The sequence below is a fragment of the Cataglyphis hispanica genome, chromosome 23 (genome assembly GCF_021464435.1).
Source record: "Cataglyphis hispanica isolate Lineage 1 chromosome 23, ULB_Chis1_1.0, whole genome shotgun sequence".
NCBI lineage: Eukaryota > Metazoa > Arthropoda > Insecta > Hymenoptera > Formicidae > Cataglyphis > Cataglyphis hispanica.
The window spans coordinates 1,216,615-1,234,508 of record NC_065976.1 but is presented as its reverse complement, the minus strand read 5'-3'; the positions used below and the strand labels follow the sequence as shown (position 1 = coordinate 1,234,508).

Genomic DNA, 17,894 nt, shown 5'->3' with positions numbered 1-17,894 from the left:
ATCAGACATATATAATTCTAAAGAATTAACCAGATAGAATTGCGAACGTGTGTGCTTATTTTATTTTTAAAAATATGTCAAGTGTACAGTGGGCTTTTCAACCCCATTTGCTAAAATTGCAGTCAATCAAACTTTCTGACGTAATGGGTTGCAAGGATGGCGGTAAATAAGGATAATTCGCTAATCTTGACGGCATACTCCATACCGGATAATTAAGCTCTTCGGTACCGCTCAAGTCCAGCACGTTCTCGAAATATTCTTTAATAATGTCTTCCGAATTTGGCCATCCGCCTCTAGGTTGAACTGTCAAACTTTTAAAATTTTTCATCGCAACTGAAAATAAAATTTTAATTATTGGAAAGTTAACATAATTTGTGTTTTACGTAAATTTAACGGTGAAATGATCGGTGATAAAATGATTACCGAGCTGTTGAAGTTCCCATATCATATGTGGCGTGTAATGTGAATATCGGCAACTCAAACCGAAAGCACAATCTCCAACAGTCATATAACGTTTGCACGGAGTCTTCGCGTATTCTTCCTTCAATATTGTTTCTGGATCTATAAACACAACACATAGTTCACTATCAGTTGCGAGAGATTACGTATAAGTGAGGTTATGTATGATAATTAACATATTTCATAAGAAAATATTGTTGAAAAAAATAACTCACCTTTAAATACGCTATAATGATTCGCTCGATTTTTTGCATGCTGCAAACTGGACAGGTGCTTTTTACGAGCTTCCACATCATCCTTGAAAGATCTGTCGCAATAGTCGCAATAATATGTCTTGCCCATTATTGATACGATTAGTGTATGTAATGAATATAGAAAAAAAATATGCGAATTAATAATTATTGTGTACTATATTAATAATTATTGTATACTATAAGTGATGAATGAACGCATTGAACACAAGTTCCAACTTTTATAAACCATTTCAAAGGGAGGATATGTAAACAGAGAGTGACAGAAACGATATAACTGAAAAGAGTGACATCTGACCATATGAATGTTAACTGAATGCCAGTCGTAGTTTACTTTTAAATGCGCGTCAGATAACAAAGATTACACGCGCGGTTTCTTTTTCATTCCGAGAGAGAGAATATTTAATTATATTTAATGTATCCTATCGATTCAATGAGAAATTTACTTTGACAGATTTATATTAAACAGTAATTCTTAGACAAAATTAATATTTCCGGGAAATAGATTACTTTTTATTGCTTCTATCAAAGAACTCGAGCAACATTTGACATATAATGCAATTATCTGTCCATACAAAACGATACAACATGATATAGAAATATTAATCGATACATTATTCAAATAAAAGAAAGATTAATTATATATATTTCATTATATTGTTTACTCTAGTCATTGCATTATCATATATATATGCTCGTTATCGTATCGGATCAAACCTAATTAATGAGTTTGCAGATGATATTAAAGCATCCATACATTTAGCAAGGTATGTATTTTAAACAAATGGATTACATGTAATGCACCGCTCGTATGAGCAGTACAGTCAGTTTTATTACATTCTTACAATATATTTTACCACAACTTGTCTTGTGCACCGCTAAACTATTTATACGTGATAAAGTAACGTATCGACAAGAATGACTATTATTCGTCGCAACGTTTCGCATTCTATATTATAATTCGATAAGTATTCTTTATCCACAATATTCACTCCGACATAAATTAGATAACGTTACTCGATGATAGGTCATTTTCGACGATATCTTTTCTGTCAAAGCTTTGCTTTAATTTTTCTACAAGCGACAATCGTAGATAATCTATGAATAATATATATATATAATCGTGTTACCCAAGACAATATTTGTTCGTAAATTACTAATTAGAAAACGATAAGTAAAAATCGTGGACACCTGTACAGCACAGCGACAATGCTGTACGGATATAATTGTGAAATCTGAAAATTTGTTTTCCCTGGAAATTTTGGGAACACTACTACTGGAAATTCGAAATATGATCTTAGAGCTAGAGATATAGAATATAGGAAGTGGAAAAATTAAAAAAAAAAAAAAAATCAGAAATAAAGTAATCGGATAAAACAGGAATGAAAAAATGCTGTTCGACTATATCTGTTGAACAATAGTTGCACGTACCATTGCAATCAATATCAATTGTGAATATTGCGCACACAATAAAAACATGTTATATTGAGAGAGAGAGAATGGCCGTTTGTATTATATGGCCATGTTAACTTGTACAATAATTTTCAAACTGCAAAAATTTTATTACAATAAAATACGTGCGATTATTGCTCATAATCAGCTCAAGTTAAACGTGTAGTATCGAAATCGCGTAATGTTATTTAATTTGTCTTTAGCAAATTGATATCAATTGATATAAATATCAATACAAATTACAAGAGTATAGAAGATAGAAATGATATTTGCTTCGTAGAAAAATGCTTGGACGAATGTGTGAGGAAGTTAAAATAATAAATTCGCAGTACCCTGCTTCTCTGTGGACGAATAAAACTGGCATTGAAGAATAAACAATTATTCGAGTAGTTGAGTTGCAAAATTATTCTCGTTCGCTGCTTCGCATTATGCACCTTGAATCGCTTACTAATCGCACATTGCGTTGCTATCATTATACACGAGAGATGATCGATAGCGTACACACAAGAGTTTTTTTAGGCCTGGTAAAATAAACTCTCATTTGAAGATATTGTTGCAAGGATGTTAATTTATATAGGGTGAGTCTAAGTTTCGATTAAACTTTGAGATTTTATAAGATATTTAATTCTGAACAAAAAGTTTCCAATAAACATGGGGCGAAAAATGCTTTTTGTCCGGAATTAAATTTCCTATAAAATCTCAAAGTCTAATCGGAACGTTTGGGCCTACCCTGTATATAAAAAATGGATTAGGTGACAACCAAAATGAAAAGGTAGCGGTTGTTATTTAGGAAAGATAAACTAAACTAAATATTAAAAGAGAAACATAATAAATGATTGAGCAAAAAATTGAGTTTTAACTTTGGTATGTGAAGATTTTGAGCAAGTAAACACACATTCAAAGAGATTATTACTGGAAAGAACGGACTTATTATTTTGACGGATTTGTTCAGTTCCTGTCAAGCAGTTATGAATTCTGTATATTACGCACACGCTTTTACTCGATGCAGTAGAACTTCGATTTAATAATTGATTTAATTGCTCTATTATTGACAATAGGCCGATAATTTTTTTTTTTTTTTTTTTTAAGCATATTCTTTTAGATGCCTTTAATACATTGACACATAAAAAGTATCTGAAAAAAACCATACGGTTGAGACAAAACATATTAAGGAATTTTAACAAGAAAAATTACATATTCACATATCTATGATGATCTAAATTTTACTTTAAAATTCAAATATGTCATTATTCTTTGTTAGAGGTTCTACTGCATTAATAAAATAAAATATAATAATTTATTTCTTATTTAATGTTTGCAAAATTATATAAAAGTTCGGAATTTTTCCTTAGTCCTTTTTATATCCTTTTTATATATATATATATATATATATATATATATATATATATATATATGGAAAAGATTTTTTTCTAAATTTATACTTCTTTTAAAATCAAGTTGAATAGTAATATTATGACAATCAAGATTCCAGCTCATTTTTAAAGCAATATGCTTTCTTTCCAAATTCTCAAGGGAGAAGTATACACGTTTTTACACTTTCCACATTTAAAATAAGTCAAATACACACATTCGATTTTTGAAGGGGGAGAGAGAGAGAGAGAGAGAGAGAGAGAGAGAAAACAAAGGAGAAATTGTAGGAAAATGTAAAAAGTGCATTCAAGAAATATACTTTAGTTATCACATTCCGTTTTAACGCTATTCAATAAATTAGGAATGTTAGAAAAAAAAAGCAAAATCGTGCTTCAAACATTCGTGTCGTAATAAGGAGTATTCGAAAACCACTTTCATAGTTAATAACTTTAAAATTGGAAACACTACAACCATACCGTTTATTTTACATAAATACAGGAACTTATAAAAGTTATCATGCATATTGGTATTGGTGCATCTTAATGTATGCCCCGTTTATCCCGTGCGCAGGATGTCAAAGTTATACTCTATCGCTTCTTTTATCGAGTTCCATTTAATATACCTACCAGATATGAGAATTTTACGTCGCTGTGTTGTTGTAAATTACAGTTTACATCGAATATTGTATATCGTCTAATCATATAAGGAACTATCTGTCCTTCCTTCTTTCTTTATACATCCTTTTTACTCTTTTCCTCAATCATAATGTTTTATCCAATATATATTATATTACCATACTTAGAAAAGTGTTTTAAAATGTCTGCCTGGTACTTTGTTCATATGCGACAGACATAACTCATAAAAAATGTAAGTATAAATCGATAGTATAAGAATAGTTCAAGAATAATCATATAAAGTGAATCGTGTGGAACGCACTGAAAATCGATTTACAGTAATCGGCTCAAGGAACAACTTTTTTTTTTATTTACCATTATACTCTCTCTTTACACAATGCAACTTTTTTCCAGATCAACTTTTTTTTTTTATATATCCACAAACGATAGAGATATCTAGATGTTCCCCCATTCGAGTGTTTCAACCTGTTTATATATCTCATTTGAAAAATCCTCATTCTAGTCAAAGTAGAAAGCGCTTATTAACTGGTCACACTGGTCCCGGGCGAGAAGGCTGGATTAATCGTTAACGTAAGATAAACGGTATCGTTGTTTACAATTTGTGGTCCGAAGTGAACTAATATAATCAAAATTGTTCCGGCTATCCGTTGTTCATCCTTTCTGGAATGCCTCGTATATTTACGCGCATAACTTACTATAATTCACGAATGCTACATTATGAGGTATAAGTATAAGAAATAGGGGATGGCGTTCAATCTATTAAGAATGGCACTGGCTGTAATAAGTAGTAATCTATCTCCCGGCATCCCTCTGCGTTCGAGTTAAGCGTCTTATTTTTGAGTTTCGTCGGCAGTAGTATGAATGTTGACCTCCTGACGGACCTTGTGACCGCGGAAACTCGCTTGGATCTTAGTCGCTGCCTTGTGCAAGTCCGGATCGGCCAAGTCAATCCCCTCTAATTCCTGTACAGCGTCATGCATCTGGAGCAAAATTTGAGAGAAAGAATATGAAGCGTATGAGATCTGTAATCGTGCCTTTATTCGCGTCGCCGTTCGAAAAATTTTTCGAATACATCTTTCTCGAATTGAATCTCCGTCCGTGTACCGGGTGTCTCGTATTTAAAGAGGTTACTCTTCTTATGTATGGTCGATGAGACTTAGATTGCGCGGAATCCTGCTGTGCGTCAATTATCCCGTACATAATTAATCGACACGGCACGAAAGTAACTTAAACTTTGTAGACCATACCGGTCTACTGATCTCGGGATGAGCTTTAATAGCGCTTCAGTACCCAGACGATCATCTTCAGCTTGGGAGGCCGCCTCCTGTCGATTACTTGCCGGGCATGGATCGACATAACGTCAAAGAATCTAACAATAGCTTTCTCTCACGAACCTCGGCACAGAAATGATCGATCACGACGACCTTGCGCATCAAAACCTGTCATTACTCCATCGATCGAATCAATATTGTCATATTAGATTCAGAAAAAAATTGCTTTCATTACAGGAGCTTATATTTATTTTTTTAAATATAATGCATAATGGACAATGTAAACATAATATAACCGTAATGCATTTTCCAGAAAGATAATTTCTGAAAAATATGGCTTTGTAATCAATTTGCTCTAATTAGTATTAGAATATTCATTCATATTATTTCTTATACACATTTTGTATGTGTGTGAAAAATTCTAAATTTGATTTATTATTAAAACAATCTGTCAACAAAAACTAATTTCTTTAAATAGGTGTCTCTTATACTTTCGTCATAATTAATTCCGCTCCGCTTTACCAGTTTTTAATCTTTCTTGACAAACTGATAATGTATATGTCTAATGAAGTTTTCTCAGGAAATTAATCATCATTAAGCGAGATTAATTAATTTGCAAGATTGTCAAAAAAAGAAAATCGAGAAAAAATATTTCTATTTTCTAAATTTTTTAAAATTATTATTTAATGATATAGATGTATAAAACTTTAAAATCAAACATAAAATTTCGTTAAAGCAAACTTCTGTATTAAACGATCGAAAGCAAAAGTTTGTTCTATAGTAATAACGATATAACGGAAAATACACAATGAGGTGGATATAACATTTTCTTGACACTTTATAATATTAACTCATTGTCAGAGGAGAGATTCTGCGGACAGTTAATAGCAGAGCTCATGTTTAAATTTTCCACGGAAGGTCGAAGGGAGGCGGATATTGGATAAAGCAACTTCTCTTTTATCTAACTTTTCGAACTATTCTTTGATCAATAGTTAGCGGAGTCCATAGGTATATTTAACGAGATTAACTTACCTTTTCTTCTATCTTGGCAGTCGCACTCTCGACCATGTTTATCGCCGATTTGGCGGCAGCTGTAGCCTGCTCCTTTCTCGACATGTGGCCCCGGAAAGTCGCTTGTATCTTCTTCGCCGCGTGACAGAGCTCTATAGAGTGCAAGACCGTTTCGAGATGCGTGATCTCTCTTCGAGCTTCGAATCCATTTCAAATCATGTATATTCGCTTACCCTTGTCGTCGGCAGAGAATTCCTCCTCCAGTTGTTCCTTCGTAGGTTCCTTTTCAGGTTCCTTTTCAGGTTCCGAGGGTGCTTCGTCGGTCCTCGTCCGCTCCGACGCTGTTTCCGATACTCTTAAACTTTTCCTAGTGTGATGTCCACGGAAAGCTGCTTGTATTTTCGTGGCTGCTGCCTCCTCCTTCTCTTTTTCTTTCTCTGTGTCGTTTTCTTTCTCCTTGTCCGAGGACTCGGTTTTCGTTGCAGTCTCTTCCGCCGCCTTTGAAATATCTTCAAAGAGAAGCAATTAAAGTAATTTCAATTTTAATTCAATTTTAAATTAAACACGACTGCGGGATATTATATGCGATATTAGAGATATTATGTGCGATAAAGTTCGCTAAAAGTTCATTTCAAGAAATGATTAGAATTTAAACAATCATGTAATGAAATATACAATACATAAATTAAATTTGCTACAATCCTATATAATTATCAGCTTGCATAAATTTTTCTCGAAATGAAGGGAACCCTAAATTGATCAGAAAATCCGTAACCGACTGGAGAAAGGGCGCGGCTACATCCCGTATATTAGAAATGGCCGCCGTGTTATCCACAGTTCACCTACATTTATTCCGAACATTTCACCTTCCACAGACACGTCCAGAGAGCGACAAGTATCGATTAGCGTTTCTATTTTCGCGCTGCACGTTCGAGATTACACACGGCCCAATATACATTTTTAATATTTCACGCCCTCGTGGGAGATGATGTGGCAAATGCCGATCGATTCTTTTGATCTTTCTTGATTAAATTAAATCTTCGTGTTCCCGCAATGATTAATCGATCGTATGTTATACCGATAACGCGCCGATTAATGTCTATGTTCAACTCTCGTGTTCTTATGCGATTATTTCACGCGATATGACCTTTTCTTAGAAATCACAAAGGATAATCGCTATAATTTCCCTCATTTCTTCCGGCGAAAGAACAATTGTAACAAAGATTAATCCTCGCATCTGACATCAAGGTCTTCCAGGTTCCATTAAGTATTCTTAATGGTCCAACTCAATTACCGGTATCTCTCTCTCTCTCTCTCTCTCTCTCTCTCTCTCTCTCTCTCTCTCCTTTCCTTGAGAAATAGGATCGCGTCTTTGATTGATTTGGTTGACAATGATATGTGTTGATTTGTTTCTTAAATACATACTGTTGTACGTTTAATCGATTAAAATTTCGTAAATTTGCAGATAAATGCAAATACAAAGTGTATGAGATGCGAAGATTAAGTGTGATATTATCGGAAACTGAATTTTCTTTTAGAAATGTAGACAACACTTCAGCTATTGAGCGCTTTTGCGCGACACGGTTTCCCTAGGTTACCACTCGACAAAGTGGGACTTCAAGGAAGACACTGACATTTTCACGACGACAGCAATGAATTCTTCCACAGTTAGGCGCTTCTCTCGGACTGTTTTATCACATTGTGCATAACGGACGAATCGACCATGCAAGTCCCCGGTAATTTTATCGACGTTTATGTTTATGTACGCTGTAAAGCTCGGAAAGAAAGTAAAATGTATATGAAGAGAGAGAGAGAGAGAGAAAGATGATAAGATCGCGGACGTTTTATGGGCGTGCATATATAGCGAGTATAAAATTTCAGTTAAAAGCTAAAATAGTGCTTATCTAGGAGCTAGCCTCTATTTGTATCGCAATCTCCTCTTCTCGAGCATCCTTCACGTGCTCGTTTCAATGTTTTTTACGTCAACAAAGTATCTTGAATGCTTGGCGCTCTTATTTCTTTTTCTGATATCACGCAAGGATGTTTCACCATCGATCCACCCAGACCTTGTTACTAGAACTACCCTCAAGAAAATCAAATTTCCCGTTGAAGAAACATCGTTATCTTCATTATGAAATCTCGTAACTTCAAATAGAATGTAAATTTCATTTTATTAGTAAAACTACAGACAGATTTGATTGTACTGTGAATTGATTTGTTTTTCTTTGTAAAAAAAATGTATTGCATAGATTTTTATCGAGAGAAAATTTTTATTGATTAAGATATAGATTATTGCGACTATGAAATGTCATTTTCTAATTTAAAAAATAGAAAGTCTGTTTCAATTTCAGGTTGCGGATTAATTGATGATTAATTGATAGAGTAATATTAATCAGCCTTAAAACATTTTCTTTTTTTTTTAGAATATTTCGCGATTTGTAATGATGTGCAAAATAATCAATCGATCGTTTTTAAACGCGCGCAATAAAGATAAATCGAAACCAAATATTTGGCGAGAGGAGATTTGCAAATCTCAGGTTTTACTCTCTTTGATCGAGATAATTCTTCTTGGCGAATGTGCGCGAGAATTCATTTTGTGCATTTATTGGTTTACGATCCGTCAGACCGTGCGAAAAATAGCTGTCGATATCAAACAGCTGATCTCAAATCGATTTAGAGCTTTCGAGCGTGCAGCTCGACTTCCCCCGCTTATCGCTAACGATAACAATCTCTTTTTACTTGGCCCAACGGTTATATGGTTGGCGTTCGATACGCATCCACGGATGTGCAAGCAAGAAGTAAAAAAAAAAGAGGCTCGCGCGTCCGCACCTAACAATCGCCTCGTCGATCGTATCATCATTTGGCTTTTGCGCGCTCGATACGCGATTAACATTGCGCGACGAATGCGATTCGCGTGCCGCGGGACAATATCACTTGATCCCCCGGCCGGCCCCCGCCGCCTCTTTTAACCCGGTTTTTCACCGACGATGTGCATGCACGCGACGAAGAATCGCCGTTGAATCGCGAGGCGGATTTCTTATCGCGCCGCGACTCACCTGCGTATCGGAGTCGCGTCGCCGCTTCCTCGCTCTCGGATTTTCTCACCTGCACAACCACGCGCGGCTCGATCTGACGTGCGACTGACTGTTCCCGGGTTCCTGACGACCCCGTTTATAATAGCGGCCGATCACGGCCCTGCCGCTGCCGCGCCGCTCGTTCGCAGTCGCGGCCCTCTCGATTCTCGCCTCGCGGCGAGACACACCGCCGCGGAGCAGGGCCGTCGCAGGTGTCGTTCAACCCTCCTCTGTGCTCCGAACTTTTTATTTGCCGCTTTATTTACCCGCTTCTAACTTTAATCCTCCCGAGACTCGCGATCGGATGACTTATCTTCAAATTATATTTACTCGCGAAACTGTAAATCTGTGTCTGTGGATTCAAATGGTTGACGTATCTTGGTCCACTTTAGACTCTCCTGAGTCAAGAAAGATATTGATTTTATTTTTCCTTTTGTTTTGTTTTAAACTATCGAGAAGATTATTTTATTTTTATATACTTTTCATGCATACAAAATACTTATAATTGTGCTATAGTTAATTGTGCGCTTATTGCGCTCTTTCGTTGATTCTTCTCTTACTATACTAGTGATTTCGAATCATAAAACCTCGTTTTTTTATCCTACTAATTCACAAATCAAATCTGAAAATTATCGTATTATTGCACAATGCGAAATCACGATAAAAAAATCGTTCAATGTGTGGTGATGTTTTATCTTTCTGAGGAAACGTTATTCTCTCTCTCTCTCTTTATGTTATCCTTTTCAAAAAGTATCACAAAGAATATATACCACTTTAAGCCCGTCAGCAGTAGTATCGTCACGGCATTTAAATCGCTAAGAAGCCGGCAATGGTACCAAAGAGGATTAAAGAAAAAGCTTACGTATACAATTTACAATTTCTATTAAAAAGATGCCAATAAATGATGAACACACTAATATCACTTTATATTATATATATATATATATATATATATATATATATATATATATATATATATATATATAAACGATTCATCTGGCTCATTAAACATATTATTATTATGCACTCTAGTCTTAAATAATGAAAATAAAAACGGCAGCACAATGTTTCATTTATATTCAACTCGTGTTGAGAAAAATTACAAAGACGTATTGTTTACACATTTTGCCAACTTTTATTTTCTTATAATCTCCTATTATCACGTTTCATTTATTGTGCAATATTCTTTTTAACGAGAAACCGATCGCGATCATTTTCAACCTGGAAATTATAACGATCTGCAATTATATACAGAAACTAGGTCAAATGTCTTATATATATTGTTATAATTAAATTAACGCTTTGATCTATCAAACGCGGAAAAAAAGCATTTTCAATTTATTGGAATATTGCATTTTAAAGAAGGAATTATAGAATATTTCAAATATTTTACATAAATATACTCATCCGTAAGAACGTGGCTCGAAACTACAGTATCTTTACAGTCGATTAACATATAATATTTCTTTGCAAGACTTTTATTTGTATCAATGTAATTATCCATCATTCTACGGTAACATTTCTATCTTCCATCGATGAGCGACACATACAGAATATCTGTACGTCGGTATTGATGAAACCCAATATCTCGCATGCAGAAAATCGCATCCAAGTAATTGATTCCGCCCGAAAAACACAAATTAGCTTGTTACTGCAGCCAGTAAAGCAGGATGTGCTTAAATTAAATAATTAAACTTGCATGATTGTATCAACTTATGATAAGCTAATCTCCTTAATTACTACTTATTTAGTATATTTATTAGTTATTAATTAGTATATTTTATGAAACATGGTACGCAGATCATTCATGTGTAAAAAAATATTGCCGCTTTATCAGTGATATAAGAAATTATATTATTTCAATCAGAGATTCTTCCGAAGAAATTTCGTAATTCATTCCTTTGTTCTTTATTATTATCATATTACAGTATTTTCGGAAACTCAATTATTCGACAGATAAATATTATGTAATGATTTAAATGCTGACGAGAAGTGATCTGCTCCAAACAGATCTGCGTAAATTTTATTAATAAATGATAGAGTTGTTCTTTATTCTCTCTTTTTCTCTTCCTATTAATTCTATTATTTAATTTTCTTAATTAAGCATCCATTATCTCACTACATTTTTCGATTATAAAAGGAAACTTTTGTAGATATAGAAAGCAAAGGGTTGAACCTTGACATACATCACGCAATCAGTACTTCCATTGGTTTTTCGATATATCCCCATCGCATTCCACAAGCGACCCATTTTTCGTTTGCCAAGACAAAACAACGTTTATTGTTTTTATTAAGAATCTATTTTATCATTCAAAAATCGTACGAGAAATCATAAATCAAGAAGAAAATTTAATGACATTTTAATAAGCTTTGTCCACACGCATTATATTAATATTAATTTTGTCTTTTCATTATACGAGATTGCGTGTTTTTTAAATTTATTATTCATATATCTAATTTTGCTGCAAGGATATCTATATGAATGAAATATTCAGACTAAAAAAATTCGAATTTATCTTTTTTTTTTTAATATTTGTATCACAAAAGATTCATTGTTTATATATTCAATTAAATTTAAAAAAATATTTTATTTATATTATATTATTGATATTATATTTAAAGAGTATAGAACATATTTTAAAAGTTTCTACTTAATTTCGGTCGATAAATTTTCTTATTGATCTCTAACGATGTGTAATAATCTAAAAGTTCCCAGGAGAGTAATCAAGATTCTCTGATATAAATCTCATAAAGAATATAATAGATAAAATTTTAATCAAAAATGTTAAAAATTTCGATATTCCGTTACTGCGCACACACTGAATGCATTCATTACGCAAAAAACAGTCGTTTGTCCCGCCGATCCTACTGATTGCATTGATATTACTGAAGCGTGTACGCAATCAGCTCGAAAGATCTAACGAAATGTGTATATATGTATTGAACAGAGGTACATTTATCATCCGTGAAACAAAGCAGACTTTGTCATTGTCAAGATAAACAACGTCAAAGTTATTCGGTGTGTGTAGTCGCGTAATAGAAATTAAAATTCATAATTCTACAAAGCAGAGTGATAAAAAGCAATGATGTAATCATCATCAGACAGATTAACGTCATGCAAATTATAATAATAGAAATGTGCACAAAAGAAAATTGCGTTTATTGCATGGCACATAAGTTCGAGTAATGATCCCGCTAATACTATTTTATACAATTAATAAATTAGAAGGGATCGCGCTCACCCCCGTTCTTGACCGAGTCGTCTTCTTTTCCTTCTTCCACCGCCGGCTGAACGCTCTCCTTGCTAGTGTTGCACCCCATGTCTCTCCTCTTGTCTGTTCTTTTCTAAGCTTTTCTTATATCTGACTAAATCACGTTGTTGAGAAGAGTCCGTATTATTGCAGTTCCCTTGTTAACATTGCGTGAAATAAAAATCGTATCAAATTACCACTTTTCTTAATAGAACAATTAGTTTCAATAATAGCGATGTACGGTACTTGCGTTCTTCTTTTTCAAGATGCTGAGTAAAGATATAAATTTTCTTCGCGCCCCTTTGACTTTTTTTATCTCCTCGTCATTCTTCTTTTCTTGTCTCTTCCACTCTTCAGTCCTTCCTCTTTCTCGCCCGTTTAGTCTATTAGCGCCCAATAATTTGATTAAAAGTCGTATTATACACTTTAAATATACTTTTAAATTATGGCCTTTATCTTTTTAGTAATGAAATAGAGAGACAGCCCTCCTTTTAATCACAGTTCGCTTTAATTTCTTTGAAGCACACTTAAGAATATATTCTCTGGATTTTTAATTAATTAAATAAGATTCGATGATCTTTATTCAAAACTACTTTGCTCTTTTTCTTTTTCCTCCTTTCTTTTTATCTCCTTTTATCTATTGTGCGCGTATATGTTTCGCCAGCACGTTTCTCCTGCTTTTTCCCACCCCTTAATCTTTCGTTTTATTCGGGGGTTACTGACACGGGTCGCGTGGCGCCGGCACCTGCTAGACAATCCTTCACACTCGAAGGTAATCCGATGCTCTCTCACGCGTCTCGTTGTCACGCGACGTCCGGTGATGTCCTATAACGTCTTTACCTCTTCGACGAAGGATTCAACCGGTCGGATCGTGACTCACCGAAAGTCAAACATCACGAGCACGCAGACGAGAAATCCTGTCCTCGACGTCGCGAACAGTACTGGCGTCACTCGCTTACGACCCTGCCCTTGCTCACGTAGCGACTAAACGATTTGCACCACAGAGTCGCATTATATATTATACATATATATCGCGCAGGATGTATATTCGCGCCGCGGAAAATTCCCCGTTTCTCACACGCGTGGAGAAACGCACGCGGAAGCGATCGCCACGTTTCTAGCCACGTTTCGGCCGGCGCGTAGCGGCATGCTTGACGGCAGGAGTTAAAGCGCAAGCCTCGGTGTCACCCTATGGCGTTCGTCCTTCTGTAAGGGATTCGGCGTGTAAAGGACTACTCGATATATAGATTGTAGCGGCACGCTTGTTGAACGGTGGGCGCCGTTTCGATCCGGTCCCGGTCGCGCGCCGCGAATGACTATGTATGTCAAAAATTGTGCCGCCACTCCCAACACTCCCCATACTCTACGCCCGTCATCCAGAGCGAATTCTCCGCGACCTTTAAAGCGCACGATCGATTTCGCATAGACAGTGGTATTTCGCTCGCCTAGACAGTTGCCAGACCGGCGCCAGCCTCTCCATTCCTCTCATTTTCTGGAACGAATATCGATCTCATGGTCTTCACGGTGCACGCACATGTAGCTCGCTGATATATCTCGGCTGTTAAGACGTTAGAGCACGAATTCGTGACGGATATATAAGGATAAGGATAAAGATATTACGGATACACGATACGAATTTTTCTACGTTAGAAACACAGCGTATCACATGTCGAGAAAATAAAAAAAAATTTATATATTACATATATATATATATATATATATATATATATATATATATATACCGGAACACGTTTGTACAAAATTTCCTTCTTTATTAACAAATAATGGAAATGAAAAATTTCTATCATTATAATATATAATTATGCGTAATCACATATCTGATGTACTCCATTTGTAGGCTTCTTCTTGCAGCGCTACCTTTGCATTTTGCGTCTCGAACCACTTCTTTTCGTATCCGTTACTTCTATCGACACCGTCCCACCGGTAACCAGGTTTAATACCAAATCGATTTGGCGCGTATGATCCTTGATATTGTGGCGGTTCTAAAATTGACAAATTATCAGGTGATAAACTTTATGAAATATATAATATGAAAAATCATAATAGAATTACGTTTGCGAACTAAGTACCTGGTTTTCTTTTTCCCTCTTTTATCTGCTTTTGTTTTATATACTTCAACATGGGATCACCTTCTCTCTCTTGTTCCCTCAATTGTTTATCTAAATCTGCATCATCCGCATATCTTGCTAATGGTTTATTCATCTCATATAAGTCATCCTTTAATTTTTCTTCGCGATCCGTCATTTGTTTCAGACTAGAAAAGATGTAAATTACTACATATTATATATCATGGGAAGATCACAGAATGAGCTGAGTTATACATATTTATTAATTAATAAAAGAATTTAAAATCAAAATATATTTCCAATGAAAGATGGAAATATTAATAAGATGTAATAATCGATAAAAACAAAAAGATCGCTTACCCTTTGCCCCATTTGGCATACTTCTCATCTATCTCTTGTTGTTTTTTTTGTTGTTCACGATTTTTCGCTGCTTCTTCTTCAAAATTGCGCTTTCTTCCCGTTTGTTTATCACGCACAATTGTAGCTTGTCCTTTTCCGCTAACCTCGTTACTTAACTGAGACAATTTAACATTTATTATCTCTATGAATGAATTATTTTTTTTTTTTATAAATTTGTATTGTAAAAAACAATACCTTGCTAAACAACTCCGCATCTTGTCGTTTATGATTCTCAATTTCCTCTCGCAATTCTTTCGCAGCTTGAAATCCTGCTACTTTTCCGTCTAATGTTTTTGTCATTCGGTCGTTATGACTTTTCGAATGATTTTCCGCTTGTCCGCTTTCAAGATCGTTTGTTTCTTCATCCCATCGCGATTTTTTTCTTTTCTCTCTTGTATCCGAATTTGATTGAGATTTACGATCTCGATCTTCATATTCCTTCCGCTTTGCTCTGCTTGACCTGTTCAAAAAAATATTACATTAATCATTTCACAGATATTCGAAAAATGACAAAATATACATAATATTTGATCGTTATTTTTATTGGAATTCTATTGTTTTATTTCGACAAAATTATCATCAATTTACTTTGATATATCTTTTTTACTAAATCTGGATGAATTTTTATCATAATAATCTTGTCCTTTGTCGATTCTACGTGAACTGGAATATGGCGAATCCTCTTTCCGAGATCGGTGTTCTTTGCGTCGTGATGTGCTTGAATATGAATCTCTGCTTTTTTTATTTTTTCTGCTTTCATACAAATCTGTATCTAAATTCTGCTTGCGTTTTCTAGATGGGCTAAAATCCAAATCACTGTCTCTGTTACGTGAACTCCTATAGTTTCGTTCAGATGTACTGTGAGTCGAATGTTTCATGTTTTTTCTAGATAGATCTAGATCTGAGTTGTAATTTCTAAATTGTCTTGGTGGACTCAAATCCGAATCATTGTCGTTATTCCTAGATTGTCTAGATGGACTCAAGTTAGAATATTTATTCTTAGACTGCCTAGGTGGACTTAAATCTGAATCATTATCCTTAGATTTATCTTTAGATTTTTTACATGAATTTAAATTTATATGCTTATTCTTAGAATATCTAGATCTAGGTGGACTCAAATCCGAGTCATTGTCGTTATTCCTAGATTGTCTAGGTGGACTCAAGTCAGAATCATTATTCCTTGACTGCCTAGGTGGACTCAAGTCTAAATCATTATCTTTAGTTCCACCTTTAAATTTTCGATGTGAATTTATATCTAGATCCTCATTTCTAGAATGCTTAGATCTAGGTGGACTCAAATCTGAGTCATTATCTTTAAATTTATTTTCAGATTTTCTATGTAGTATTATATCTGCATGCTTAGAATGCCTAGATCCAGATGGACTCAAATCAGACTCATCATTCTTATTCTGATTGGCATCTATTTTATCCATTTGAAATGTTTTGTCATTTGTAATACGATTAATAATAGTTAAATCCCCTTCTTCATTTTCAGTTATAATTTTCCATTTTCTTTTGTCTGTGAAATTAACTGGTCCACGTTCGTCAATTATACCAGCAATTTGAGGAGCGTCTTCTCCATTTAAAAGGATATCGAATTCACCCTCTTCAATAGGCCGCATGTTCTTCAAATCTATGTCATCATCTATAATTTTTACTCTGTAAAAACATGACATGAGATATAAATGACATCATCAAACAAAAAATTCCAAACAATTTACAAATACTAAAAAACTTATAAACTTCAATTGAACACTGTGAGAAATTAGGAAGTTCTCAGTTTCAAAACAAATATTGATTTAATTCTGTATAATTGTAACGCAATTGTATCTTATGCATAAATCTAAACAGAAAAGTAGACAGAAATAAAGAAAGTAATTTTCTTTCTAAACAGCTATATCTAAAAATCATAAATCTGCTTCTTGTTAAATTCCAGAAATGCATGATAGTCACACAACATAACGCAATCTAAATAAATCTAACCTCAAACATAACCTCAATGCATTCATCATTGATGTTACAATGATTCTTACGTTTTTGTTCTCGTTTTGGATTTTTTCTTCTTTTTTTTCTTTTTGTCATTTGTATCGCCCGAAGATATGTATTTTTTCAAATATTCCTTTTGATTTATTACTTTATTTTCCATATCGCCAGAGAATTTTAAATTACAGACAGTTTGATGCTTCGATGCACAGTATAAATCATTAGACGATATATATAATTACAGATTTTTTTTACGAGATCTTTAATAACTATGCTTTTATCGATAATAAATAACAAACTATATCACACACATTAATTCTTCTATTCGATATTTGTGACCGGAGTAGAGTTCTACTCTTGCGACCACACTACACGACGTTGCATACGTAGATGATTGTTTTCATCCTCAAGTGGCTCAAGTTTGTGCGAAGTGTGAATCAAGCTTGACAGTTGCCCGGACTGTTCTAGTTGTCAAATGCGTGCTCCAAATCGCAATTTCGAATTAATAATCATATGCAAAATATTTCGCAAACGAATTTTTTTCGATTCATATTTTTTCTTTTTTTCTTTATAAATGAATATCTAACGAGCTGCTATCTGCTATAATCATAAATATATAGATAAAATTCTCTATAATAGACAAATAAATA

The 17,894-nt window shown here is 34.3% G+C and overlaps 3 protein-coding genes across 4 annotated transcripts; all 3 read right to left on the bottom strand.

Annotated features, from left to right (window-relative positions):
* Nucleotides 1-45: 45 nt before the first annotated feature.
* On the bottom strand, nucleotides 46-1,010 carry LOC126858025 (zinc finger matrin-type protein 5). Its single transcript, XM_050608033.1, has 3 exons — nucleotides 675-1,010; nucleotides 424-561; nucleotides 46-333 (listed from the first exon to the last, which is right to left on the bottom strand). The coding sequence occupies exons 1-3, from the start codon at nucleotides 799-801 to the stop codon at nucleotides 98-100; spliced, it is 501 nt and encodes a 166-aa protein (XP_050463990.1). The 5' UTR covers nucleotides 802-1,010; the 3' UTR covers nucleotides 46-97.
* A 454-nt stretch (nucleotides 1,011-1,464) lies between these two features.
* Nucleotides 1,465-14,014, bottom strand: LOC126858022 (neuromodulin). 2 transcript variants are annotated; one of them, XM_050608031.1, is made up of 5 exons: nucleotides 13,026-14,014; nucleotides 12,767-12,932; nucleotides 6,684-6,959; nucleotides 6,472-6,602; nucleotides 1,465-5,148 (listed from the first exon to the last, which is right to left on the bottom strand). In XM_050608031.1, the coding sequence occupies exons 2-5, from the start codon at nucleotides 12,843-12,845 to the stop codon at nucleotides 4,999-5,001; spliced, it is 636 nt and encodes a 211-aa protein (XP_050463988.1). In that variant the 5' UTR covers nucleotides 12,846-12,932; nucleotides 13,026-14,014; the 3' UTR covers nucleotides 1,465-4,998. The 2 variants fall into 2 exon arrangements, with proteins under 2 accessions (XP_050463988.1, XP_050463987.1); XM_050608030.1 differs by having other exon boundaries at nucleotides 13,022-14,013.
* A 512-nt stretch (nucleotides 14,015-14,526) lies between these two features.
* Nucleotides 14,527-17,639, bottom strand: LOC126858000 (BUD13 homolog). The gene is made up of 6 exons (XM_050607992.1): nucleotides 17,295-17,639; nucleotides 15,850-16,920; nucleotides 15,457-15,721; nucleotides 15,223-15,377; nucleotides 14,866-15,050; nucleotides 14,527-14,778 (listed from the first exon to the last, which is right to left on the bottom strand). The coding sequence occupies exons 1-6, from the start codon at nucleotides 17,405-17,407 to the stop codon at nucleotides 14,606-14,608; spliced, it is 1,962 nt and encodes a 653-aa protein (XP_050463949.1). The 5' UTR covers nucleotides 17,408-17,639; the 3' UTR covers nucleotides 14,527-14,605.
* Between the last annotated feature and the right edge of the window lie 255 nt (nucleotides 17,640-17,894).